The sequence below is a fragment of the Urocampus carinirostris genome, chromosome 11, assembly GCF_059441175.1.
Source record: "Urocampus carinirostris isolate Australia breed hairy pipefish chromosome 11, RoL_Ucar_1.0, whole genome shotgun sequence".
NCBI classification, from domain to species: Eukaryota; Metazoa; Chordata; class Actinopteri; order Syngnathiformes; family Syngnathidae; genus Urocampus; species Urocampus carinirostris.
The window spans coordinates 18,544,733-18,572,455 of record NC_142359.1 but is presented as its reverse complement, the minus strand read 5'-3'; the positions used below and the strand labels follow the sequence as shown (position 1 = coordinate 18,572,455).

Here is a 27,723-nt window from a genome sequence, read left to right as displayed (position 1 = left end):
AAGGTCTTGTGTGGGTTCAAATCCAGCTACCAGAATTCCTGTGCGGAGTTTGTATGTTCTCCCCGTGCTTGCGTGGGTTTCCTCCGGGCACTCCGGTTTCTTCCCACATTCCAAAGACATGCATTTCAGGTGAATTGGCCGGTCCAAATTGTCCCTAGGTGAGAATGAGCGAGCTGTCTGTCCCTGTGTGCCCTGCGATTGGCTGGCAACCAGTTCAGGGTGTCCCCTGCCCACTGCCGGATGATTGCTGGGATGGGCTCCGGCACCCCCGCGACCCTACTGAGGATAAGCGGTACAGCTAAAGAGATGAGAGATGAGATGTTCAATATAACATGTTAAACTACATAAATAAACACGTTTTTAAAAAAATATGGTCTAAGATTATTTTGTATTTTGTAAGGGAAAATACGACAGTTTGCAAGGAAATGGAGCCCTGGAGCTTGACAGGTATGCGTTTTCCCTCTGCCTAACAGCATAGGTGCTCCATTCTGGCTCTTTCAACATTTTGGGTTAGCAACCTCAGGCCCGACTTAACAGGCCAACCCCTCGACCTCCGTGTAAAACAGCGCAACCCAATCACGCGCGCGTGCGCGTTTCGCGAGCGCTAAAAGCGCTCGGCGTCGCTTCCTGGCCAGCCGCCAATCATCTTCACACTTTACCGCCTCCTTTTCCTCCCCGGGCGCCTATCAGACGCCACGCGGCGCGCGGCCACGGGTGGCGCCAGACGCAGCGGAGGCCACGAGCCGACACGCGCTTCCCCTCCCCCTTCCTGTCAGCGAGCATCAGCCTGCCAACGAGCACCCCCCACGCACATCACCCCCCCGCCCCCCCACGCACCACCACTCCCCTCCGCCGCGTCGTGAGGACGACGCACGTATTCGTTCATAACCTCCGCCATTATTCATCGGCCCCCTCCCCCCCTTTTGCAGCTTCCTCTTTTTTCTCCAAGCCACCTACTAATTGAACTCCATCCTCGCGCGAGATCGCTTGTGCCAAGCCCAGGTGATTATACGCCCCCCACCCACCCTAAACCCACGCCCCATTATCCATCACCCCCCCTCCCCCCTTTCACCCCTCCCCCTGACAGATCGACAAATCCCTCCCGGTGCTTCTCTCCTCCCCACCACCCCCACCTACCCCCTCCTCTCTCCATCTCCTTCCCCGCCAGCCATGATCCGTGGCGGGCTAATTCCCAGACGGTCCTCCTCTTCCTCCTGTCGTCCTCGCGGGCCTGGTGAGTAGCCTCATCTCCTCCTTCCCTGTGTGTGCGCGCGTTAGACCGCCGCCGCATGCCGCCTTCACGCTTTTTAGCCTTTTACGAGGCGCCTTCGGCACCCCTCCCCCCCATTTCTTCCTCCCGCTGCGCCTGTGGGATGGAGAGGGGGGGAGGAGGAGGAATCGCATCCGAAAGGGGGGGCGCGATGTACCCACCCGGGAGAGTGGTTTCCTCTCGCGGTCGGCGGCCGCCGTGACCTTCTGTCACAGCCACCGTGTAATTAGTCCCACCTCCAGGGTGCGCTCTCGCGCCGCGGCTCTCCCCCGCTTGCCGCGGGTCAGAGGTCAAGAGAAGTCAGCGTGTTTTGTCTGCTCCTCGGCAGGAAAGTAAACAAAAGGTGCGGGCGGCGGCCATGTCGGGGATGACGAGCGGCGTGTGCGTGGAGAGCGACCTGTCCTCCGTGCTGCAGAGGAGCTCGTCCTCTTCGCATCACCACCCCAATCATCACGGTTACGGGGGCCAAGGCCAGGTGAGTCCGGGCTCGTGCGGGGGGACGAACATCGAGTGTGGGCCGCGTCTGAAGGACTGAGGTCAACAAGTTTTTCCTTTCATGAACCAGGGTTGGCCAAACTTTTGGAGTACCGGGTCGCTTTAGGTTAAAAAAATGGGGAGACCTATCATTTTTCACCATGTAAATCGACACTATGTGTGTTATTATATATTATATTATATGTTTTCAAAAAACAAGTGTCATCAAATTGGTTTTGAAGCGCTCAGAATGAAAGCAGAATTAATTATATATACAGAATTTTTCTGTATCATATTACTGTTGTTACTTTTGTAGTATTTCTTTCAAAAGGAAAGAAAAAGTATTTTCTGTAGTTTTATTTCAGTACTATCGTATTCTGTGGTATTTTTGTAGTAATATTTTTGTACTAAAGGATTCTGTAGTAGTATTTTTATTGTAACACTATTGTAGTGTAGTGAAAAGCAGAATTATATACTAGGTCCCTGTTTTAAGCACTAAATTTGGTATTTAGTTTTGTAACATTACTGTAATTTTATTGATGTATTCTCAGTCGTTTTTGTTGCATTACGGTAGATGTATTTTTGTAGCATTTCTGTAGTATTTTTGGAGTAATATATTTGTACAATGAGATCCCGTAGTAGTATTTTCATAGTAAGTCTGTTGTAGTATTTTTTTAGTAATATTTCAGTACGATAGTATTCTGTGGTATTTTTGTAGTAATATTTTTGGACTATAGGATTCTGTAGTAGTATTTTTATAGTAACGCTATTGTAGTAATGGTGTAGAATGAATGAATTCATGGCCTTTATTGTCATTACACAAGTAAAATAGAAATAGAGTATGAATATAATAAAGTAATAGTATTTTTCATTATTATTTTGTAGTATTTTTGTAGTAATATTTTTGTACTATAGTATTCTGTGGTAGTATTTCTGTAGTAACATTTCTGTACTATAGTATTAGGTAGTAGTATTTTTATAGTATTTCTATTGTAGTATTTTTGTAGCAATGAATGAATAGATTCATGGCCTTCATTGTCATTACACAAGTATAATAGAAGTGGAGTATGACTATAATAAATAGTATTTCTGAAGTATTTTTGTATTACTATTTTTGTAGTATTTCTTTAGTAATGTTTCTGTACTATAGTATTACGTAGTAGTATTTTTGTAGTAATATTTCAGTACTATAGTTTTTCTTTGGTATTTTTGTAGTAATGTTTTTGTACTATAGAATTCTGTAGTATTATTTTTATAGCAACTTTATCGTAGTATTTTTGCCGTAATGTTGTAGAATGAATGAATTCATGACCTTGATTGTCATACACAAGTATAATAGGAGTATGAATATAATAAAGTTATAGTATTTTTGTAGTAATGTTCCATTACAATTTTGCAGTATTTCTGTAGAAATATTTTTGTACTATAGTATTCCGTAGTAGTATTTCTGTACTACAGTATTAGGTAGTAGTATTTTTGCAGTAATGAATAAATTCATGGCCTTTATTGTCATTACATAAGTATAATAGAATAGGAGTATGAATATAAAGCAATAGTATTTTTCGCATTATTATTTTTATAGTATTTCTTTAGTAATGTTTCTGTACTATAGTATTACGTAGTAGTATTTTTGTAGTAATTTTTCAGTACTATCGTATTCTGTGCTATTTTTGTACTTATATTTCAGTACTATCGTATTCTGTGGTATTTTTGTAGTAATGTTTTTGTACTATAGAATTCTGAAGTAGTATTTTTATAGTAACTTCTGTAGTATTTTTGCAGTAATGTTGTAGAATGAATGAACTCATGGCCTTGAGTGTCATAGAATAGAAGAATGAATTTGCTTTTATTGTCATTCTTTGTAACCATGCACACAGAACGAAATGTCGATACACCTGACCCGTATAAGAGAATTGGAGTATGAATATCATAAAGTAATAGTATTTTTGTAGTATTTCTGCATTACTATTTTTGTACTATAGTTTTCCGTAGTAGTATTTCTGTAGTAATATTTCTGTACTATAATATTAGGTAGTAGTATTTTAATAGGATTTCTACTGTAGTATTTTTGTAGTAATGAATGAATAAATTCATGGCCTTTATTGTCATTACATAAGTATAATAGAATTGGAGTATGAATATAAATAGTAATGGTGTTTCCGTAGTATTTTTGCATTACAATTTTTGTAGTATTTCTTTAGTAATATTTTGTACTGTAGTAGTCCGCAGTAGTATTTCTTTAGTAGAATTTTTTTAGTAATGTATCTGTATTATAGTCTTTCATATTTTAATAGTATTTCTGTTGTAGTATTTTTGGAGAATGGATTAATGGCTCAGTAGTATAACTAAATTGGAGTATTAACATGATAAATAAAAGTATTTCCGTAAAAGTATTTTTGCAGTAATTCTGTCGTAGTTTTCCTCTACCATATTACTGTTGTTATTTTTGTAGTATTTTCTTTCAAAAGGGAAGAAAATAAATATATTTTGTCAATGTTTTGAGCACTACCTTTAAGTTTTGTAGTATTTCTCAAATAGTATATAGGGATAAAGGGAACAAAGCAATTTATTATTAGTGCTTTATTTACTTTTATATATTTCATCATATTTTTACCATTTTTGTTTGGCTGTCAGGATTTAAAAACCTGCCGGGCCACATGGGACCCACGGGCCGTAGTTTGTTAACCCCTGTCATAAATGATTAGATGCTGATTATTGGCATCTGGTGCATCTTAATCAGGGGTCTCCAACGTGGAGGCACCAGGGAGACCCCAAAGAGCAAGTGAGTAGCCGCAGACTGGTTCTTAAAATAGCTTAGCAGTGATAGAACATTGGGATTTTCTAGGAAATTGGCAGGAGAAATCATTGACATAAACAGTGTCAATAAAAATGTTATAGAGGTTGATTGTGCATATTTTACCTGTCATTTTAATAATTACTGCATGTAAATAACATTTTAACAAAGTAGTCATAACATAAATTGCTATTTTAGAAATGCATTTCACAACCAGCTCGGTGGGATTTGGGTTGGGCGCCCGCCCCGGGACCAGGGGTCACAGGTTCGAGCCTCGGCCGAGTCATACCTAAGACTTACAACATTGCTTGGCATAAGGGGTTGGAATTGAGAGGCTTGGTCACTTCATGACTAAAAATCGTGAAAAATCCGGAAAGAAAAAAAAAATAGCAGCTGTTTGCGCTAATAATGGCGGCAACCCCTGCTCTAAATCAAGCCATGCAATCTTCTACTAGATCTTTTCAAACGGACCAACATAAAATCTAATTGAGCCATCATTTAGCAAATTGATTAGGCCTATCTTTCTTACAACCTGCACTGTCGCTCATGTTTTCGGTGGTCCATTTATCCCCGCAAATGAATAAAGGATCATCTTCAGTCATAGAAATTGCTTGATAGCAGGGGTTGCCAGGTTTTTATAAAGAAACCCCCTGCCCCCCAAAGAATGGTTCAAGTTTTCAAAAGTTATCGTCTTCAAAATAAAGCAAAATCGATCAGTATGGATTCCAATTGTTTCTGACGGTTTGTCACCATTAATGCCCAAATTAGAATTGGGTTAAATGTCAAAATGTTCTTGGGCAAGACACTGAACCCCCAATGTCCCCAATAGATAGGCGTCTTGATGGCTGTATGTGGAAAATTGGTGAGTGTGAAGCACATTGTAAAGAGCTTTGGGAGGTCTTCAGTGACTTGAAAAGTGTTACATAAGACAATTTACTATGACCATGGTGATGTTGATAGCAGTACTTTAATTTTAATGATCACGCTTTTGATTTCTGCATTTTTGAGTCATTTGTGAAAAATCAAAACGTTGGAGATTTAGGAATAAGGTTATCATCAGCGTGATACTCAGTTTGGCTCTGGGGCCAGATCAAGAATTTTTGTTCTCAGGGGCCCCTGATCAGTAAATCTTTGTATGTTCTTTTTCCATTATCTGCAACGCTTATCCTTAGTAGGGTAAGAGGGGTGCTGGAGCCCATCCCAGCTATCTTCGGGCAGTGGGCAGAGGACACCCTAAACTCCCAGCCCATTCACACCTAGGGACAATTTGGATCGGACAACGAACCTGAAATGCATGTTTTTGGAATGTGGGAGGAAACCGGATTGCTCGGAGTGAACCTATGCAAGCATGGGGAGAACATGCAAACTCTGCACAGGAAGGCTGGTGGCTGGATTTGAACCCATGACCTCAGAACTGTACCGCATTATACACTCATCTGCTGTGCCGCCGCAATTCAAGAATGTCAGTTACGAATTCTTACCTGTTTTTCAGTTTTCTTACCCTACTTATTATAATAACGGATGACAAGGGATCTTTTCTAAAGACAACAGAAAAAAGAGGAGGACATTTTCGTTTTTGGCATTGAATGTGTTAACAGTTTAACAGTTGGCGAAATTAAGTGTTACACCTGAACCAGCACACTACGCTACACAAACTCAACAATGACCTTTAGCGGCCAGAGAACGCATTTGCTTTACATTTATAAAAAAAAAAAATCATAACTTTTGATAGGAATGACCAAGACACTCGTTTCCTTTTTTGACATACAGTAATCCATAGGTTATTGTGGTTAATAGAGACTGGAACCCCCCGCAAAATCTGAAAATCTGCAAAGTAGTACAAGTACCACGTAATTGGAGGGCTTCTTCTTTCTGTGTAAGAGTGATGTATGTAGAGAGCATCCGGCCAGCTGCACGCTAGCATAGAGTATCAATAAATCGACCGAGGTCTCCGTGATGATTAAAATTTAAGAGTCACGGAAGTACCGGTTTCCCACGAGTTGTAGCTCCAGGTCATTTGCTTCATGGGTAATGGATCCGATAAGATGAAAGTTGGGCAATGGTGGATTGTGAGACTTGTCCCGTATCCAAGCTGCAGTAGGCCAGCCTTTCAGCCCTTATATTGCTTTCTCTTCCGACGCCGCTTTTGTCCATTCCCGCACCTGATAACAATCCATGGAGCACCCACTGGTGATCACTATTTCTTTGCGGTCTTTTGACTCTCCTAGTCTGATTCAATTAAGTTAATTAAGTTTTTTTTCAATGTTACGAGCCGCTAAAGGTACTAGCTGTCGGGAGGACACATTGACTTGTTCGCCTCCCCACTGTTGGACTGACTGACTGGCATACACCAGCCTATCCCAATCAGGCCCACTCAACAAAGCCCCCCCTATCCAACCCCTTTGATAGCATTTGCTATGTGCTGTCTGCTACATACATTTATATCAATACCAATAAAGACAAGACCACTTAAAATCTGAAGCATGAAGTAGCGAGGGATCTCTGTATTTCGATTAACACGGTTTCATTGCGATTCCAGGTGTCGACCCTGGCACCCATGCTGGACTACAGCAGCGAGATGGACCGCTACCGCTCGTCCATCGCGAGCTTCTACAAGACCAACGTGGACGTGGGAAACTTCCCCCAGTCGGCCAAGCTGGCGGCGCGTCTGGCGGCCGCCGCGCCCATCTTCCCCCCCGCCGCCACCCGACTCGGCGCCATGGCCACGACGCCTTGGGGTTGCCACGACAACGTCAACCACCCGGCGGCCGTCTTCTGGGGCCGACCGAAACCGCCCGCCGCGCACCGCCACCACCCGGCCACGTCCGGCGCTCACATCACCCCCTCGCACCCGCACGGGGGCGGCATGCACCAGGGCGGCGGGGCGGACGAGGGGGGGCGGACTGAAAAGCACCCCGCCGCTTCGCTTCCCATGGCCCAAACGCCGCATCACCACCAAATGCCGGGCGGCACTGCCAACTTCCTCTCTGGTTACGGGAGTGACTGCGGCGCCGGCAAGCAAGGACACTCCCACCCGGACGTGATGGGCCTATCCGAAGGAGGTAGCTGCAACGGGGGCGGGGTCCTGGGAAGCGGCTTCCTCGGGGGTTTGGGCTTACCGCCGGGGGTCATCGTCATGGCGATGGGCTCCACGGCCGGCGGCATGCCGGACCCCGGCAGCGCCTTTCAAATGACAGGTGGCCAGCGGGGGCCCACGGACTGCCAGCAACACGCCGGTTCCTCGCCGTGCCCGTCTTCGACCTCGCCTTCCTCTTCGGGCGTGGCGGCGGGCGCGGTCCTTTCGCCGCCCTCCTCGGCCTCTTCGTCCTCTTCCAAGAGGAAGCGGAAACGTTGCGGGGTCTGCGGCCCGTGCCGGCGGCTCATCAACTGCGGCGTGTGCTCGTCTTGCCGGAATAGGAAGACGGGACACCAGATCTGCAAGTTCAGGAAATGCGAGGAGCTCAAGAAGAAGCCGGGAGGAAGCGGGGGAGGTACGCTGGAGGTGAGGACAGAAAAGGCCGCAAGATATTTCGCTTTGAGGCAGTGTTTCTCAACCGGTGGGTCGGGACCCAAAAGTGGGTCGCGGGATGGCGCCCTGTCAAAATAAAGCTAAGAAAAAAACAAAAACAAAGGGTCAGTTACACAGTAGATGGCGATAATGCCTCTAGCTCTTCTTCCTGTTTAGCCGATCAGCGCCGTCCCACTTGAGTTTGAGAGGGACCACATCTCATTTTTTTTTGTTGTTTAATTTCTTTAATATCGTTTTTCTGCCCACGATAACGGGTCTCGAAAAAGTTCGTAAGGGGTAGACTGTGACAAAAGAAGAAATGCAAATACTAAAATATTGTGTCTGCCATTAAAGAACTCCTTGAAGGTAGAGCAAATTGTTATAAAATATTCTAATTCTAGGTACATTTTCTTCAATATTTTGGGTAGGAATTTCTTTTAGTAGCAAAATCGTTTTGGTTTTGCAAGTAATTCTTTTTTAAAGAAAGTGCATATATTCTCCTAGAAAACGGCATAATCCTTTCATTTGCTAATTTTCAGAAGTAGAATTTTGTTCCCGATTTGGGTCGCATCTTGTAATTAGAGTGGGATGGCAGGTCCTGAAGTCAGACCAGTTGAGAACCACTGCTTTAAAGGGACAGTGTGCATTATTTAGCGATTCCTAATGGTAAAAAATTGTGATTCATTATAGAAACTAACAAAAGTGATTTAATATACATCAGATACAGGATTAGTACGCCTTTCTCTGGCTGAATTCAAGCACTTTTTAAGGACATTCAAAGCCAAACTTCCAATTTTTCCAGTACCATTGAAAGAAATTCTGCGTGAATCATGTATTTTGCAGAACAACAAATATATCTGCGATTTACAGATGCAATTCTTAATTTTGCCTAGTCTTCTTAAGTTCGGCCCATAGGGGGCAATGATGCTTCATAGGACAAAGCCATACAGACTAATTCCAGCTGCTGTTAATTACAAGGGAAGAAATGCAATGAAAAAGCGGAGCCACCAGGGAGAAGTGTTGGTGTCATTTTCGAGCAAACTTTTTGCAAATCATGGCAACAATTTCAAGCATTTACAGGCAATTCACGATAATTCAAGCATGTTTCAATCCTTTTAAACACAACATTAAAATTCAAGCATTTTCAAGAAATTTTATCACCCGTACGAACTCTGCATATAAACGTGCATTTTTAAAAAATAATCGAGTGGAGATATTTGTATTTTAATAACATGAGCCTCACCTGGAGAAGGTGACATCTTTGTCGGCCATCTTGCTGCTAAGGGTACGCCAAACCAAAAACCTGTCTTGTATATTCTTGTATTTTTTTCCCTTTCCCCCTTTTTTCTTATCCTTTCCTTTGTGTCTTTGTTCCATTTGTATTTTTTATTCGGTTACTTTTCTTTTTACTTTTTCTTCTGTTCTACGTTTTTCTCTTTTGTGGGACATGACTCTCCGCATTATTGCTATAAGAGGTATCCCGAAAGGACAAAACTCGTCTTTTATACTCTTCTTTTTTAACATTCCCATTTTTCGTTACTTTTTTCTTCGTTTTACCCACTTCGATATGAATTTCTAAAATAGCAAGTTAGCTAGATGGCTTGCTAAATAGCTTAAAAGGTAGCTTGATAATTAGCTAGAATGGTAAAACGGTAAAAAACTAAAAGGGAACTAGATAAATGCTAAAAGAGTAAAAAGCCATCTAAAAGGCTAAAATAAGGGTAGCTAGCTAGCTAGCTAGAAAGGATCCCCAATTTTAGCTTCTTAACTATCAAAGGGTACAATTTTAGCTAGATCGTATGCAAAACATGTACAAACCTTATTAGATAACTTACTAAAAGGATAAAAAGATAGCTAGCCAGACAGCTAGCTTAAAATACCGCACATTTTTTGCTCATTCACTTTATAAAACCCATAAGTTGGAGTTTAATTTTTTTAATTTCCTGTAAATTAAATCAAAACAAAGATAAAAAAAAATTTAAATACATGAATAATTTGTCATTCTATTCTCTTAATTACTTAAATACGTGAATAGATTTTTTTGTCCATGAAGCCCACGAACCTGAATTTATTTATTTGAATTTCTAAAAAAAATTAATGTTACTACCAGGTTAATTATCAAAAACAGTCGACCAATAAAAAATCCTTTTACTGGAAAATCGCAATGACCCAGCACTGATGAGCTATTTTCAGAACAGGTCCCAGGGGACCTCAACTCTCCTTAGAAGCCACCCTGGTGGCCGTGGGCATTGTGTTAGAGACCTCTGCCATCCAGCGACATCTAGTGGTCGAAGATTACACACTGTCCTTTTAATCGTTCTTAATATTATTTTGTAAACACGAGGCAAATGAACTCGCCGCTGGTTTTTTGCCTGCGCGAGCCAGAATTAATGAGCAGTGCCGGACCTGGGCGACGTCTCCATTCATCCTAACTTCCTCCCGTGAGAGTCGCTACAAACCATCGCTAATTAGCTCGCGCGCACACGCTCTCACACATTTCGACAGGACGCGCTAGCGCACATTAGGCTAATCGTTGTCAATTACACGCTAATTGGAGCCGTGGTGCGAGCGGCGGTACGGCGTGCGGGTGGTCACGAGATTAAATAAGTGGGAGTACGGTAATCCCTCGGTTCTTCTTGTTAATGGGAAACAGAACGCCCCGAGAAACGTGAAAATCCGCCAAGTCGGGACGACCCTTTATAATCGCACCCAAGGATTGTTGAACTCACCTCAAAATGATGTCCTTACCGAGTGCAAGTATGCTACTATAACAAAACAAGAAACACAGAACACAGTAGTAGTAGTTAAATGAATGGTCTTTATTGTCATTGTACAAAAGTACAACAAAATTGGACAGGCTTCTCCTTTCAGTGTATGACAGCGATTTAGAGGGTATCGAAATGAGCCAGGTCTCCTTGGTGGTTGAAATACAACTGTTCCGAATGTAGCGGACAAGTTGTAGCTACAGGTCATCCATTTCGTGGGTAATGGATCTGAGGTTAGTGAGATGCAGGCTTGAGAGGTAGCCTAGCTGGAGCAGTAGGCCGGACCTGCAGTCCCGCGATCGGCTACTCTCCCCACGCCGCCTCAGTCTCTTCTTGATAACAATCCACCATTTCTTTGCTCTTTTCGGACTTTCCTCAGGGTCCAATAAAATTGATGCATTTCTTTTCAATGTAAGCCACTAAAAGCTAACTGAAGCCGTGCTTCGCAGTTTATTTTGTTGGCCACATTGACTTCTGCGTCCCCCTACTGATGGACTGGTTGCGTACACCTATCTATCGCAGTCACGCCCACCCAACACACACATACACAACCTGCCCCCATGACAGGGTTGGGTAGGGTTACTTTAACTTGATTACTTCCAATTACTTTTGGATTACTCCAATACCAAATATGCTAATAAAAGACAAAAGAAACTAAATATGAATAAAATTGTGACTCACAACATGTGGTAAGCTTTCTCTCCTGGCTTTGATCTCTGTGATCTCCGGCAAAACTAACATAAAATGCGACAATAACAAAATGAAAATAAATCCAAACAGCTTGCCAACATCATTTTTGCCGTTCCATGTATTCCGTTACTCCCCAAGCCTGCACAAAATGTAGTAATTTTATTCATATTTAGTTTATTTTGTCTTTTATTAGCATATTTGGTATTGGAGCAATCCAAAAGTAATTGAAAGTAATCAAGTTAAAGTAACCCTACCCAACCCTGCCCCATGATAGCATTTGCTTTGTGCAGTCTGCTGCAGAACCCAATGCACGATTCAGCGATATCATTGACAATAAAGACAATTCAATTCAATACAAAATCCGCGAAGCGCCAATTACCAAAGCGCGAAGTAAAATGGGGTCTGTGTATTTCACACATTTTTTTCTTCCCCCCTCCCTCTCTCCGCCTCCGTAGAGGCCGCCCTCCGTCCCAACCGGTGAGGCCTTCCGATGGTTCTTCTAGTCGGAGCCCCAGGCCCAAACCGGAAGAGAGACTGGCACCGGACCGACGACAGATGGGGATCAAGCTGCCTTCAGTTGGCAGCTCACAGTGGAGAATCCACGTGTTGCTCTTTCTCCATCAAAAATAAGACAAAGTGACTGATTATGGTGATTATTATTTTTGCATTCCAAATTCATGTACAGGAAAAAGTACACAGCAAATGAAATGTGTCTCAATTGGGGTTGCGGCAGCAAATCCGCTAAAAATAGTGAATAGTCAAGTCAATCTGGTCCTACATTTTAAAGTATTCCCCAATTCTAAAACATGCAAAATGCAAGGAAATAGTATACGTTTTTCACATAAAATCTATACATATATTTCACCAGCATATGTAAAGGTTCTAAAATTTCTACTAAACTACACAAACGTAGGCCTTTGAGACTTCTTGTGATTAAGGGCTATTTAAATAAACATGACTTGACTATATTCCAAATATTTTCCAAGATACTGATTTGGAAGTCAGCCTGGCTCGTCTAACCTTCTGAGCTCTGATGTCATCTGAGGAACACCAGCACCCTAGCAAGCAAGTCATCATATTGGTTTACATGTTAATTAGTCACAGAGGCTACAAATATTTCGCGCAAAGTTTTGGTAGTTTTTATAGAAAATACCTAGGCGTTGTGTCACACCTGGAATGGTACAACAAAGGGCAAGCAGCCGAAAAGGCGCTAACTGGGACCGATCATTGAAAGGCGGCCATAGCGTCGTCAGACCAAAAAACACAACGAGCAGCCCGGGTAATTGGGAACCATTGACAAAAAGCGTCAACAGCTATGGTGATAAACACAGAGCCAGCCAGGAACAAACAGAGGGACACGGAAAAATTGGCGCTCCGGCCAAAACACGAAGTGAGTGGCCAGGCTAACCGGGAACTAACGACAAAAAGTGGCTAGGGCGATGAACGCGGCGCCAGCCAGGACTAAACAAAAGGAATAAAGCAGAACCAGCACTGAGGCCTGGCTAGCCGGCCAAACAACATACAGAGGGCAGCCGGCAAGTGCCAACCTGGAAAGCCCTCCAATAATAACAGGTAGCTGGCCGGACAAAATTATACCAACCGCAACTAAAAGCCACAATCGCCTACCTCCATGCAGGGAATGAGCAGGATGCAATCGCCGTTCACTACAATTGCTGTCTGTTTTGGAGCTGACCTCACGTGTTGTGTTAAAGGGATTCGCCATTTTGAAAGTGTTGTGTTCCTTTATTGACGTCACAGCTCAAAAGGAAACAATCCAGACGGGTCATTTTTGCGACTTAATCTCTCGAGCCCCCTGGCACGTGGAAGATTTAAGAACATATTTGCATAATGGTGAAGAGGAACACTAGTTGTTCAGTGCCTAAATAACAGAAATCTGTTTGGGAATACCTTTAAGGACATGATGAAAAATACATTATGATAATAGAGTTGATATTTGTAGACATTGCTAACGCAGGGCAACCCAAAATGTTGAAAGAGCCATATTAGACGCAAAAAAAAAAACATACAATTTTTGGCAATTATAATCATGCAATAATAAATGAAACATTTTGACATTTAATTAGACTACTTTTTTGTCGAGGCCTTCAAATTAAAACCAAGCTTTTTCTCTCCAAATTTTGAGTGCAGGCTTACAAACGAAATAATCAGCCACTTTGTCAGTTTTTGAATCCTTCTCGTTCAAAAACGGAAGACCATTACACGGAAAATGTTGGTTTAGAAGATGAGAGGGGCATCGGAAACATTCTTTGAGCAACCTCGATTGCTTGCCCTTGTCCCGTTTCTTCAGTGGTCTGGAGACACATTTTGCGAATGGACTACAAATTTCCTCAGGAGGACTACAAGGACCGCAAACTCTCGGACGAGGCAAAACGACAACAAGGAGAGGACGTGCGAGCGATGCCCGAGGCCCGCTCTCTCCATTGCATCATTCCGCGCGAGCTCGTCGCCCTCCTCTCCGACAAGGCAGAAAGCTGGTCGTCCTTGACAACAGAGCACCTTGTTGCTAGGCAACTGGTAACAATGGACCAGCACTTGTGTGCTCTGATGTGGGAGTGGCAGCAAAATGCTTCCACACAATGAGGGACACGTTATAAATCCCCTGAACGTGTTTATTGTCATCCTGTGTGAGTGTGTGTACGTGTGAGTGTGTGTGTGTGCGAGAGGAGATCAACATACTCACTGATACTCCGATTCACATTAAACACAATTACAAAAAAAAAGGCGTGCCGTTCTTTTTTAAGCCTCGGTGTGCCATCCAGTGGCCACGTATAAAAACTGAATCTGATGGAATCCGGTGCATGTTGCCTTGGCAACTCGTTTGAGAGGCCGTTTGATAAGTAAATCATATTTGCTCCACATTTAACATCATACTCTCACACGTGCACAACTATATTCTCACGCAGATACAGTATACACATGCAGAAACACTATACAGTGGGACCTCGCTACTTCGCGCTTCGACGTTCGCGGCTTCAGAGCTCCGCGGCCTGTAATAGTTATAAAAATATATATATATCTCATCTCATCTCATTAGCTACACCGCTTGTCCTCAGTATAAAAAAAAAAAATAATAGTAATGAAAAATATTACATTAAAATGAGAAATTACATTATTTTACAAAATTTGAAAACAAAATATTCAATTAGAATTAGTAATTGCATAATTTTACAAAATTTTAAAACACAAAGAAATGCACGTATACGCTAAGCGTCACGGCCAAAATCGCGAGCTCATTGGCCAGCACTCGCTGAATACTCGACTCCCCATTGGCCCATTCACTACAGTATGCCACGCATATCTCATACGTATACTGTACAGCACAATACAGTACGCCTTTCGCCATTACTGTAGTCTTTGTCTTTTAAAGTTTTGTGAAGTCCTCGTGATGGCTCCTAAACGCTCTTCATCCCTTGGTGCAGCTTGTGAACCGAAGAAAAAGCGAAAGATGCTTACACTTACCGAAAAAGTGATTTTATTGGACAAATTGAAAGCAGGAAATAGCTACGCTAGCTAGCCCGACAATATCCATTACGCCGCTTCCTGCAGCTTCTCCTGCATCGTCTGCGGAGTCATCCGAGAAGCAGTAAAGCTCTTCCTGCCCCTGTGCAGTCATTCATCATTATTACCTCATCGTACTGCACAGGTCTTTTTTATCAACTACGCTTAAAAGAACTTATTGTAAAAAGTAAGTTAAATTTTGTTTCATTGTTTGATTGTTTAACAAGAATTTCTCTCTCTAACCGTATTCCATATGGTGTACTGTATTGTACTGTATACAGGGGGGGTGTACTGCAAAGGTTTTTTTTTTTGAAGGGGCGTCGCTACTTCGCAGATTTTCACTTTTTGCGGGTGGTTTTGGGCCCCATTAACAGAGTCTAAAAAAACTATAAAAAAATAAAAATAATAATTAATAATTAACTCTTGTACACACTACTATACTCTCATACACACTACTATATTTCCTCACATAGTACTATATTCTCCTACATACACTACCATATTCTCACACACATTCTGCTATACTCGCATACGCACACTTCTATGCTCTCACACATACCACTTTTCTCTCTCACACTAACTACTACACTCTCATACACACACTAATATACTCTCTCACACACACACACACACTATTATTATTATGCTGTCACACTCACTTTTATACCCTCTCACATATACTACTAAACTGGGAGCAACTCCAGGTTGATGTCAAACTGTAAACATATACACACACAGATCAGTGTGCATCGCCATGGTTACCAAAAGTAGCCAAAGTAAAACAACACTGAGGGGAAGTGACCATTATACTAGGGGGGGAATTACTCAGGGCAACAGCAATTTTAATGGTGTGTGAGAAAGAATACAAGCGTGTGAGTATAATAGTGCGTGAGAGAGTGCATTGTGTGTGTGTGGGGGGGAGTATAGTAGAGTGTGTGAGAGTCTACAGTTGTGTGTGCGTGCGAGTAAAGTAGTATGTACAGACGCTACCCTACTTACGAACATTCGGGTTACGAACAACGGTGCATATGAAATTTTTTGGGGGGGACATCGAAAAATATCCGGACATTGCTGTAAGTTAGATTTTGTATTGTGTGCGCCTTTTTCTGAATACAAGACAGTACTGTAGTGCATCTTTCCGGTGCATGGCGCTGTGAGAAGTTACCCAGCCTCCACCCCAAAGAAGAAATCCGGGTTGTACTTCCTGGTTTGTGTGTTTACACGCTGCACTGTATCTCTAGCACGCTAAGAACTTTGATGTTTTTATTGTTTAATATCTCGTGCATCCATTCGATGTGGTTAGTGTAAAGCTTAAAGAGGCGAGCCGTTTCTTTTAAAAAGAAAGTTGAACAAGGAAGCTTTTTTACGTCCAAATTTTACCACGGAGGAGGAAGTCTTGAAGCTCTTCTTCCAAAAGTAAGTTAAACTTAACTTTATTTATCTTTATCTCTTCAGTCAAGTCATATTTATTTGTGACGCCCTTAATCACAAGGAGTCTTAAAGGGCTTCACAGACCACAGAATGTCAACGCCTAATGTGTAGCTTCGTTTTTCAGTACTATGCTTTATCATTTAGCCAGCTTTGTCACGTTAGAGAATTATATTTTATTAAACGTTTATTCTTGGGTTTCAAAAATATACAGGTTACTTATACAAGCCTTACATATGCTCACATAAACCTTAAACATACAAAATATAGCACTGAAGCAACTTACGAACAAATTCAACTTAAGAAAGATCGTCTAGATCTCGTTCGTAAGGAGGGCAGGGTCTGTATGTGAGCGTTTGCAAGTATCGTGTAGTGTTTCTCTCCGCAATCATGCGGATATGTTTTGAAATATTCCACATGCCGGGTGACCTGAGAAATGTATTTTCAAAGTTGTTTCTACTATAGCTGTGACGTCATCGATGAAAACAAGACTCTTAACAATGGCGGGTCTCGTTGTTGATGTTAGTGAACAGCGATTATATACCGCTCATTTTTGCTTGGAGAAATTGGAACTTTGCTTTCCCTGTCGCTAGGGGCCTTGTAACTTTTTTTTCGGAATTGCGTGCTTCGATGTCCGAAAGCTTCATTAGGTAAGTTTACCTGCCGCTATTATGGCGTTTCTTTTAAGCCTTCGCCATCTTTTAGGTAAGTGATTGTGGCTTTTCGCTTGTGTTATAATCAGATATATCTGCAGAACACTAGGTACGTCAGCGCGCTGTAGCAGCCTGCTAACTAGACTGCTTACGTGGCATCCACATATGTAGGGTCAATGTCCCTGCTAAGACAAATTGTGTTCATTGAAAAGAAATCATAACTTGCTCATTTTACAACAAATTTTCATTTCTCTCAACCAATTTCATTTTTTTGTCAACGTCAACACGTGCTGTCATTATAGAAACCTATATACAAAATCTAAATACACAAAAAAAATATTTTTAATCAAAAACGAACAATTTATTCAAAAAAATTAATAAGTTACAACTGCAGTGTAGATGTTACACTTGATGTGAAACTCATTGAAAAAGCTATTTACAATTCAAAATCAGTGTCAGCGGATATTTAGGACTATTTTGAAAAACTCGTGTCATCTTTTTTTTTCTAAAAATGTTTTATTTTGCAAATCAAGGAAAACGAAAATGATGCATTTTTCCTAACGCCCACCAGGGGCACCTGAGTAATAAAGGTAAGTGTGAGACAGGTGGAATATGTGTGTCCAGTAAGACGCACGTTTAATGTACCTTCGCTCTTTATGCATGACTAAAACTAGCATAAATAGACCCTCATCATGGAAAAGGGGTCAATCATAAGGGGAGGGCTAACTACCATATTGCGAATAATGTTACGAGTCTGTTTATTTGCAAACGTAAATAATGTGGCGTAAAGAACGGATTACAAGAAGAAACCTCAAACAAAGCAGAAAGGTTTAAGGCGGATTTCTATTTATCTGTCCATGTTATCTTGTTTTGGAGTAAATATTTTACAGGTTTGGATTCTATGGATTGTCCTTGATGTAACGAAGCTGTTTTTGCAGACATCCAAAGAAGTTAAAGACGGCCAGGGGACACAATGGTGAGTTACCTCAGCTTAATAGTTTTTGGGTAGCTTGGTTCAAACGGATTGTGATGTTTCTCTAAAGAGTATTTGTTGGATCCCAAGAGTTCAAGCTTTCCAATGAAATGGGGCATGACGTATTTCAGTAACTAGTGACATCGTATGGACACGCATTTGCTCATCCAAAGTCTGGCGGCCAACCCGCGGAAGTATTCATCTCCTTTAGATATCTACTGAAGTGACCATATACTGTATGCTCACATGCCAGATGAAGGGTTCAAACTGTAGAACGGTTCCAGAAAGCCTGAAAGAGGACTGTTTTTTGTTCTTGTACCTTGTAAATCAATGGAAATGAGTCTGGCGATTAGGTAAAGCATTATTTTTAAATACATTGTGTAAGCTCCCAAGAGGGGCTGAAGCCTCTGAAGCTTTCAACAAAATTAAATCATGAAAAACGGAGCCAAAAACATATTTACCTTTGAAACGTTATCCCAGCTTTCCCGGACTCTATGGTATGACATTGAGTGCATCCATAAGCAGCACAATGATCCGGCATTCTATTTTTTTTTTTTTGGGGGGTCCATTCAAAGGGGCGGGTCGAATCTAGTGTTCCATACATATCTGTGGGTATAATCTTGTCCGGCCAGCTCCCTGTTGGCGTCAGACTGGCGAAGGCTTCTAGTTTTGTTTGCTCCAGGTTGCCCCGTTAGCAGCTGGCTAGCCTGCCGTGTCCATTGGTTTATTCCCAGCTGCGTTAGCCACCGTTCGCCCTTATTTTTACCAGTCAAACCCATTTTTGCCGCTCACCATTTGTACCATTGAGGCATTCACCTACGACACAACGCCTAGGGATTCTCCACAAAACTACCAAAACTTGGCTTAAAAACTAACCGCTTTGACTTGTTAACATGTAAAACAATAGGGTGACTGGCTTGCTTGGGTGCCAGTGTTACTCTGATGACCTCACAGCTCAGGAAGTGAAAGACCAGACAGACGTTCTTCAAACTACATCCATTATCCTCAGTAAGGAAGCGGGGTGACCGGAGCCCGTCCCAGCTATCTTTGGGCAGTGTGCAGGGGACACCTTGAACTGGTTGCCAGCCAGTTGCAGGGCGTCAAACTGCATTATCTTGGAAAATAGTCGGAATGCATTGATGAAATATATAGAGATACTACACAAAAAACATGTACTATTTCCTCCGATTTTGCATGTTTTAGAATTCTGGTATCCCTTTAAAGCCTGACCCAGCCTGAGCGCGACCAATCAACTTGATTTGAAGGACCGACCCAAAGAAAACCTAAATTTTCATATTTCAGTTGTGAAGGCCGGCTGACCTTTTTTTTTTTTTTTTAATTATCATTGCACGGATCCTTCACTGCGCGACACAAAGAAAAAGGAACAAAGAACAATGACAGGCGGATGGTTTAAAAAATGAATTAAAAACAGACAGCGAGCGCAAAGCCCAGCCTGGCCCGAACGTAATAATTGACAATTTAGGCCAGATCCGAAATTTGGATTGTACTCAGGCTAAAGATCTTATCTTGATGTAGCGAGAGAATATTGTGGTGAGTATGAAACGCTGTAGTAGTGTTTGTGCATGGGTGTGACTATGTCTGGATCAGAGTTTAGTTTTGCATGTGTGACATTAAGTTAGATGTGGGTGCTAGAATCATTTACTTCTCAAACAGCCTCTCAAAAAGAAAACAGTTTAGCTCACGTGATAGGGAGTCCTGCAACCTCAAATAGGGCACGGCATTATGGTCGGGGAGGGTGGAGCACTAAGTTCGGTGACCACTGCCGCCTCGCCTTGGAAGAGGTCGTTGGCGTGAGAAAAGAAGTCCAGGGAAGAAGACGGTGGAGAAAAGTTGCCGTCTTCCTCCTTGGTGCCTTCATCCTGAAGTTTCAATGGCGGCGTCCGTATGAGCGGTGGTAGGGCGCTTCCTACCTGGCAAAAGTCCGCTTGCGCTGGATTTAAAAAGTCCTTAACGTCCGACTCGCACACGATGTCCGCCATATCCGAGAGCGGCGACGGGACGTCGGGAAGAAGAACGGACGAGTCTTCTCCTTCGCTGCTGTCCAAAGTGATGACGAGCGGTTCCCTAACGGATGAACGCAAGAAATTCAAAAAACAGGGTTTGTGCAACTTTTTCATGGTCAAATTCAAGCACTTAAGGACTTTCAAAGACAATTTCCCATTTTCTCCGGTAGCTTTAAAAAATAAATCCGGTGTGAATCATGTATTTTGTAGATCCACAAATATATTTGCGATTTTTAATTTTGCATGTGCATTTTTTGCAGGGTTACCCCAGGATTTTTCCATTCAAATTTAAGACTTTTTAAGACCTTTACAAGACCACATCCAATCAAGATTAAGACCAATCTTGCACCTATTCTGGCATACCGACATAAAAGGCGGGCGCCGAGTTGTGATGGACCCCGCGCCGGGCGCCACCTGACCGCAACTGCGAAAACTTTAAAGCCCTGCCCAGATCTGAAGGAGTGGGGTAGGTATTGCGCACCCGGCGGCAGAACTATGCTTTGTAAGGGCGGCCGGAATGCGGTGGAACCGAGTAGGACTGGCCCCCGGCTTGGCCGCGGCCAGGGCTGGACCAAGGGTGGTACAGCCTGAACAGTTATACTTAAAATAACTCAATCACAAAGGGTTAAACCTACACTTTCCCATCCCGAATTTACTCCTCCGACGACAGAGGGTTAGAGACTGACCACACAACGTTACTTAGCTCTATCACACAGATAAGACAGGTGCAGACTACAACATTAGAGAGTTAAATCCAGGACTTGAGACAAAACTTAGGATTCCCCTTTTATGGCCATCAATCACACCCACAATTGTGATGCTCCAGATACTCAACTAAGTCAGTTTTAGCTTCTCCAACCAACTTAACTTTTTTCATCTAAGCTTACATCACAGCACAAGGGTTTTCTAATCATCCATCAGCTTCAAACACAATTAGCAAACACTATGTCCTATCAATAAAATGGAGAACTGGTTGCTGGAAATTGGCCACTATACACATATGTACATACCGTAAATTCTGGACTATTAGCCGCTACTCTTTTTCCAAATGTTCAGCCCTGCGGCTTATTCAGTGAAGCAGCTAATTTATGGAATTTTTCTAGCGGACACCTGCAGCGCTGGAGTTCAAAAGGTAAGATTAAGACCCGTAGAATAGGTGCGTCAAGAAAGACAGCGATTTCAAAATGTTAACATATATTTTCTGTAAAGTTAAGGTACGCTTCGATATTGAGGAAAATGCCCTTGGTGGCGATAATTACGAGAAGGAGGTTGAGGACGATCTACCGTGAATTTAACATTTACAGGATGTTTTTTTCTTCACATGTATGTTTGATACATTGCGAGCAGGATCCTACTAGCGTGTTGGTACCTTTCAAAGGCACGGTTTGGGATGAAAGTTATATTATTATTATTATTAAAGCTTTGAAAATTTTCTCGGTGTCTTTCTTTGTAAATATGTGTAACCATGTATAATATGTATTTGCAACTGTATATTTTTGTAAGGTATTTATTTTAGAGATTTATTTTGTTATGTGTTCTCTGGACGAATCAAAAATAAGGGGCGGAGCAAATGCGGGCTGATGGGAAATGTGGTAAAGCTGAGTTACCGGCAGATCTGTCTGTTGTCGCAGCGGACAATAGTGGATATATATTTTTCCCACCCTTAACAATGGAATTATACTTTTTGTTTCCTTGGATTGCTTTCAACGAGACCTGGACTTTACAAGTCTGCATCATACGTTAATTACAGGTATAATTTTCCATCTGTAATGTCAACTGTGGTTTAGACTTCTATCTATAAAGATACAATTGTGGAACTCACGTCCCGGCTTGGGTTGAAGTTGTAGCTGTGTCGCAAGCTTTCCGGCGGCGCACGCGGCTGATACATGGGTGCGGCTTGTGTAGGTACAAAAGAGGCAAATCACTCAAAAAGAGGTGAGTGCAGCTTATAATCAGGTGCGCTATATAGTCCGGAATTTACGGTATTGCGTCTGCATTTGTCATCGCCTGTACTGGTGTATTATCTAATAATCTAAGTGACCAAACGTCAAAAACACGACTGAACAATATCAATTGGGGGGGAAAAGGGAGTAAGACAGCCTTTTTTCATTCTTCCTGATGCTTATCATTTAGATTTTCTTGTTTAGTTGTCTTGGGAACTAGGGAATAACAATTATGGAAAATAATCTACTGTAATTGTTATTTTTTTTCCCCTTTAATATTTGATTCCGATATCATATCAGATTTTTTTTTTAACTACAGAATAAGATAAAGGCAACTACAGCCTAAACCGGGGTCTACAACCTTTCATAAACTGAAAGCTACTTTTTGTTACTAATTAGAACAAAAGGCACCCAGTTTTAAATGTATTTCTAAAATATTATGTCGTTACTATGTTATTACCATGTTAATTATTGAAGGTAGGGTTAAACAAGACTCAGTCAATATTTTACAAGAAAATCACAATAACCAAGCACTGGTAAGCTATTTTCAGAATAGGTCTCCGGGCCCCTCAGCTGTCCTCAGGAGGCACCACGTTGGAGACCCATGGCCTAATCATTCATTATTTCTCTGTTTTCTGAGTCCCTGATTAATCCAAGTAAATATTTTGACACTTAGTCTTGTAAGTTGCAAAAAATATGAAATATTAGCCCGCTGCTTCCATGTAGAAAATAAACAATGATGAATAAATACAAGACACATCGTAAATATAAATACTCAGTCATTAGGTCATTTGGATTATACCTAGGGAAAAACGTTTTCGGAGTTTAAAACAAAAAATATAGTACATGCAGTCATATAGATCAGCTTGGTGGCCTTGGGGTTAAGTGCCTGGCCCAGAGGCTAGGAGGTCACGCGTTCAGGCTTCGGCATTAACACAACATTGGTAGCCATTGCCTCCCTGCTTGGCGCTGGTATAACTACAAATATGCCAGTGAACTTCAATTTCCTAACTATGTAAGTAGAAAACAGAGTTGTCATCTCTACTTTCTCTTCTTTTGGTTGATAAGAATTTGGGAATACTTTAAACCCTAAGGGGAACTGCTGTTCCTTTTTGAATTTGAACAACTTACATGCCAGTTAGCTGCGTCTTGCGACGGCGTTTAAGGGGAGCGGTGCCCTCATACACAATCTCCACACTTGGACTGCGCTCTTGTTGGATCTCCTTTGTGCTGTGGAACAAAACCGATGAGTAACAACAATCGCTATTAACACGATCTAGCTAAACAAAGCAAATACTTACCGGTTCCCACTAGCGGCCAACTTGGGTTTGACACACTTTCTTTTGCTGTGGGCCCTCGTCTGCCGCCTGCCGCTACGTCGGATGCGCTCCTCCAAGTGTCGGCTCTTGTACTTCCTCTTCCCGCCAGGCTTATCTTCGCCGGAACGCGACGGCAAGAGAGGGGACGGTGGCGAAGAAGAGCAGATGGGGGAGGAACGGCTGGAGGAGGAGCAGGGAGAGGACAGCGACGAGGAAGTTATAGAGGACAATTCCCAGCTACAATGCGCTGGGCTGAGGGCTAGTGGCGAGCTGGACTCCAGGCTGGAATGGGACGAGGAAGGAATCATGGCGGGATATATGGAGCGGTTGGGATTGGCCAAAGTGCCACTCCTCCTCATACGCTCCTTGCTCTGCTTTCTCTTCTTTTTGTGGATCGGCATCGCCGGGGTGGGCGTGCAGACCGAGTTCGCCGCGCACACTTTAACGTCATTTTTCTGGCAGGCGGTGGAGGTGGAAGGCGGAATGGTGGGTGAGGAATGGTCCGAGTCGGACGACAGATGTACAAGCTCAGGCGTGCGCTCGGCCATGGGTTTTTTGTAGCCCACGATCATGCACTCCCCTTCATCCTCTTGTGGGATAGGACTTGAGGGTGGTGACATCAATGCGGATGAGTTGGAAGGGCCTGGCGTCTGGTCGCTACGTTGCTCCTGCCCCACCTGCTGTACTTCTTCGTCTTCAGAGATGGCAATAACAGAGCTGGAAGTGGAGCCACTGCTGTTGGCCGGTGGCAGATGGTAGGCCGCTTGCAAATCATATTCCTCCATGCCAAGTGGTGAGCTGGCAAAGCTTACCAACTCATGGAGGAAGTGCCTAGTGATCAGGAAGGGCTGCAGCTCTCTTTCCAAAGTGGCCACGTCCTCCAATCCACGGCGGACTATCTGTGCCATGATCATGCGTTGTACGACGTCCACAAGTGAGGCGTGCGCGCCATACAGCACAGTCAGCTCACGTCTCAGCCAAGGCCCCAGTCGGTTCAGCTGGCTGGAATCTTGGCGGAAACTGTCCACTGAAATGTCTCGTTGCGTCACGGTGGGACCGGCGCCTGCTATTCCGTGTACAAGGCTGCCGGTGCGATAGAGGGAGCGGCGAAAAGCAATCATCTCTGCCTCCCTCAAAGGCCGCACCGCTATGCCTTCGCGCTGCAAGCGCAGCCGGGCCGACAACCGTTTAAAGAGCCGCAACGACGCTCGAGTTGCGGCACCAATGCCAGACAGGCTTTCGAATACGACGCCACGTTCCGAAAGGTAGTCTCTTCTGTGCTCACTCTCCTCTTCAGAATCATGCGAGGCCAACTGAAGCGGCGGAACGTCGAGGTACCACTCCCACATCCCCTGCTCCTCCTCGCTTCTCTCTGCGGCTACTTGTTCCCTCCTCCGGCTACCGGACGCAGGTTCGGGTGCGTCGGCCACCCGGTGCCTCCTCAGCATGAGCCTCAACTGGTGGTCGCTCCTCGCAGCAGACTGCATGGCAGCCACCATAGCCATGGTAGCCGCCACACTTCCACCAGACGGGGCTGGGCGGAGGGTGTACTCCTTGAAATCATCCTCGGCACGCACAGAGTGCAAGATGGAGGCAAAGGGCTGCTTGCATAGGGGACACTCAGCTTTGTTGTGCGACCACTCCTGGATGCACGGGAAACAGAAGCGGTGTAGGCAGCGGTCTAAATATGCCAGATTGTTGAAGCGATCCAGGCAGATGGGACACTTTGAGTCCGGTGACGCCTCATCTGATGTCAGAGGCGCTCGGGCTGAAGACACTGAAGGAGATGAAATAGGAGCCTGCGCATCTGCACTCATTTTCTTCTTTCTCCGACTTCTTCGGCTCCTAACTTCATCCTCGGGCGGACGGTTGCTGCCATTGTCTCGGCGGCGAACTCTCAACTTCATGGTCGTGGGCGCCATCACCTGCCCAGACAAGAAAGCAATGTATTATAACGTAATTGTTTTATACCTGTCAACGTATACATTGTCCCGGTATAAAAATATATTTTTTGATCAATTCATTTTTTCTTTTAAAAAGACCGATCTTATCTGGCCTATTTCGGCTTTAATTCGGATCGTCTCGGTCACTGGTAGCAGACAACAACGTCATCTTAGATTGCTAATAAAGATGAAGTCTGCCAAATCCTGCACTGCTACAAATAACAAGCAACATTACATTTGCTGCAGGGGAGAAACGATTTAGAATGATGCTGAAAGGTTTGTGTTGTTTCATAAAAGTAAACTTGTTTACACAAATTCTCTCTGTATTTATTCTACAGTCTTTCTTGCTGTGAGTTAATAGGTTCCGTGTTGCGTTTGTAAGGTTGATAAATGCTTAATAAGGGTAATTGCAATCATTAATCAGGGGAGCAATTTGCTTAAGTTGACAGGTATGTTGTTTCTGCAGATGATTTAGCTTACCCAACTCATCAGAAGAAAGAATCATAAAAATACCACGCGTAATGTGACACTTATTACTTAAATATAACGTTTCCGGCAATTTTGCATGAGCATATGTGAAAACGACAACAAACACGCACATTCGTGTCATCGTGTGTCAACGAAGACAACACGTTCTTTTCGGACGCTATATGTCAATGAAGCATTAAAAACAAAAACAAGTTGAGTAACTTCAACACGTCTTGTGTCCTTTGTGTTGAGTTAAGTGTGCCCGTCAGTTGTTTCGAAACATCTAAATGTGAGAAATCTCATCAGCCTACTATGCTTCATTGCGTTAGCTGCGCCCCGATCGTAAATTATTTCTATAACCAACAATCGTGTTTGACACTTATGATAGCATGCTAAAGCGTTTAGCTCCCGTACTACATCGCAAAAACTCTCGGCTCGTAAGGTCCTTACCCCTCCCCGTCGACAGCTGAACTTGCAGTGTAACAACCCTCAAATTTGCTTAATTTGAGTGGGGGGAAGGACTTTCGTATTCCGTCAGTACATTTGGGAATTTGTGTGCTAATTTAGCTACTGCACGAAAAGATAGGCTCCCATTTCCTTGTGGACTCGTACTACGTCATCAGTGATCGACGGAGTGGGGCACTACAAATCCCCGGAAGTGAGCTTATAAATAATGTATCTTGAACGAGCTAAAGGATTGCTGTAATACGCTAGTACATCTGACATATTGGATGGGGCAAATAGTCATTTGTAACGTAAGTAAAGGACCGGGGTCAATTCACCTTTACGCAGTCTATATCTCAAACATTGTTTTTAAAGTTTAACTTATTATTCAAAAAAATACATATTTACCTGTGTCTTGAGGACAAAAGTAGTATTACATTCATCCCTGCTTTTTTAAACTAAAAAAAATAGTAACACCTTGACCGAGTGAATTGAATTGTCTTTGATTGATATTAACGTTGTGAAACATTGTCTAGAGTGAGATTAGACATGGCCCTCTAGAGTAAACCTGTAATAAAGACTATAAAGATAAAAAATATGAAAAAGTTATCAGGATAAACGACAGGAAAAAAAATGATTTACCAAGTAGTGCTTAGAGACTGGCCTAAGTTAAAATAATAGTGCAATGTTTGGAAACGAAAGATAATAGTGCATCGTAACAGTAGTGCAATAAAAAGAAATGCAAAAACATTTAGCAGGAACAAAAACACAAAAAATAAGTCACAGGAGACGATATTATTTGACAGCAGTAAAAACAAGAAAAACAAAACGAGTCGCAAGATCTATTTTCACTGTTTTGTGCACTTGTTTAGGATGGTGATGGCCCTGGTGAAGAAATTTAAAAAGTATTTAAAAAAGGAAAAGAGAAGAAAGAAAAAACAAAAAAAGGAAAACTCTAAAAAAGGAAAGAAAATGAAAAAAATGAAAAAGGGAAATATAAAAAAGGAAAAGAAAAAAGAGAAATGTGCATTTGTTTCCCCGTTTTTGTCTTTCTCTCTTTAGTTCACTTTTTCTTTCTTTTGCTTTTCTTTCTTTCTCTCCATTTTCCCTTTTTTGCTTTCTTTTTACCTACTTTTCTTTTTATTCCCAATTTACCTTTTTTTTCTTTTTCTTACTTGTTCTCCCCTATTCTTTATTCCTTTTTAAAAATATATATATTCCCCTCTTTTTGGGTTTCTTTGAGAAAAGCTGTGGAAAATTTGTAAGAAAAAGGGTGCCTTATGCTCATTATTAGTCTCCATATTTTGTAGTTTTCTTTGGACTCTGGTTGCACTATACATTGCATCAACATTTAGTCGACACATTTAAAACACTGTCCCTTTAAGAACAGCAGAATGTTTCTATCAGCGTTGTTTTTGTGGAAAACCCCATTTGGCCCAACCTCACCTTACTTCAGCAACGCCCAACTCAATTGAGTCTGAGACCCTTGATTTAGAAAGCGCAGACAA

The 27,723-nt window shown here is 42.7% G+C and overlaps 2 protein-coding genes across 3 annotated transcripts; one reads left to right on the top strand and one right to left on the bottom strand.

Moving 5' to 3' along the window:
• The first annotated feature begins 863 nt into the window (after window positions 1-863).
• On the top strand, window positions 864-14,252 carry LOC148356633 (uncharacterized). 2 transcript variants are annotated; one of them, XM_088348015.1, is made up of 4 exons: window positions 864-1,002; window positions 1,599-1,745; window positions 7,078-8,040; window positions 11,957-14,252. In XM_088348015.1, exons 2-4 carry the CDS (start codon window positions 1,629-1,631, stop codon window positions 12,002-12,004), a joined length of 1,128 nt encoding a protein of 375 aa, XP_088204141.1. In that variant the 5' UTR covers window positions 864-1,002; window positions 1,599-1,628; the 3' UTR covers window positions 12,005-14,252. The 2 variants fall into 2 exon arrangements, with proteins under 2 accessions (XP_088204141.1, XP_088204140.1); XM_088348014.1 differs by lacking the exon at window positions 864-1,002 and adding an exon at window positions 1,094-1,234.
• Window positions 14,253-14,585: 333 nt separating this feature from the next.
• LOC148356632 (uncharacterized) lies at window positions 14,586-26,378 on the bottom strand. Its single transcript, XM_088347379.1, has 4 exons — window positions 26,222-26,378; window positions 23,343-25,285; window positions 23,173-23,271; window positions 14,586-20,159 (listed from the first exon to the last, which is right to left on the bottom strand). The coding sequence occupies exons 2-4, from the start codon at window positions 25,280-25,282 to the stop codon at window positions 19,799-19,801; spliced, it is 2,400 nt and encodes a 799-aa protein (XP_088203505.1). The 5' UTR covers window positions 25,283-25,285; window positions 26,222-26,378; the 3' UTR covers window positions 14,586-19,798.
• Window positions 26,379-27,723: the final 1,345 nt, after the last annotated feature.

Excerpts from the sequence above, each read along its gene's own strand:
- LOC148356633 (XM_088348015.1), top strand. The coding sequence starts at position 1,629 with ATGTCGGGGATGACGAGCGGCGTGTGCGTGGAGAGCGACCTGTCCTCC. Across the intron at positions 1,746-7,077 it reads GTTACGGGGGCCAAGGCCAG|GTGTCGACCCTGGCACCCAT; the intron begins GTGAGTCCGGGC and ends TTGCGATTCCAG. Across the intron at positions 8,041-11,956 it reads GCGGGGGAGGTACGCTGGAG|AGGCCGCCCTCCGTCCCAAC; the intron begins GTGAGGACAGAA and ends CCGCCTCCGTAG.
- LOC148356632 (XM_088347379.1), bottom strand. The coding sequence starts at position 25,282 with ATGGCGCCCACGACCATGAAGTTGAGAGTTCGCCGCCGAGACAATGGC. Across the intron at positions 23,272-23,342 it reads TTGGCCGCTAGTGGGAACCG|CACAAAGGAGATCCAACAAG; the intron begins GTAAGTATTTGC and ends TTTGTTCCACAG. Across the intron at positions 20,160-23,172 it reads AAGACGCAGCTAACTGGCAT|GGAACCGCTCGTCATCACTT; the intron begins GTAAGTTGTTCA and ends TTCATCCGTTAG.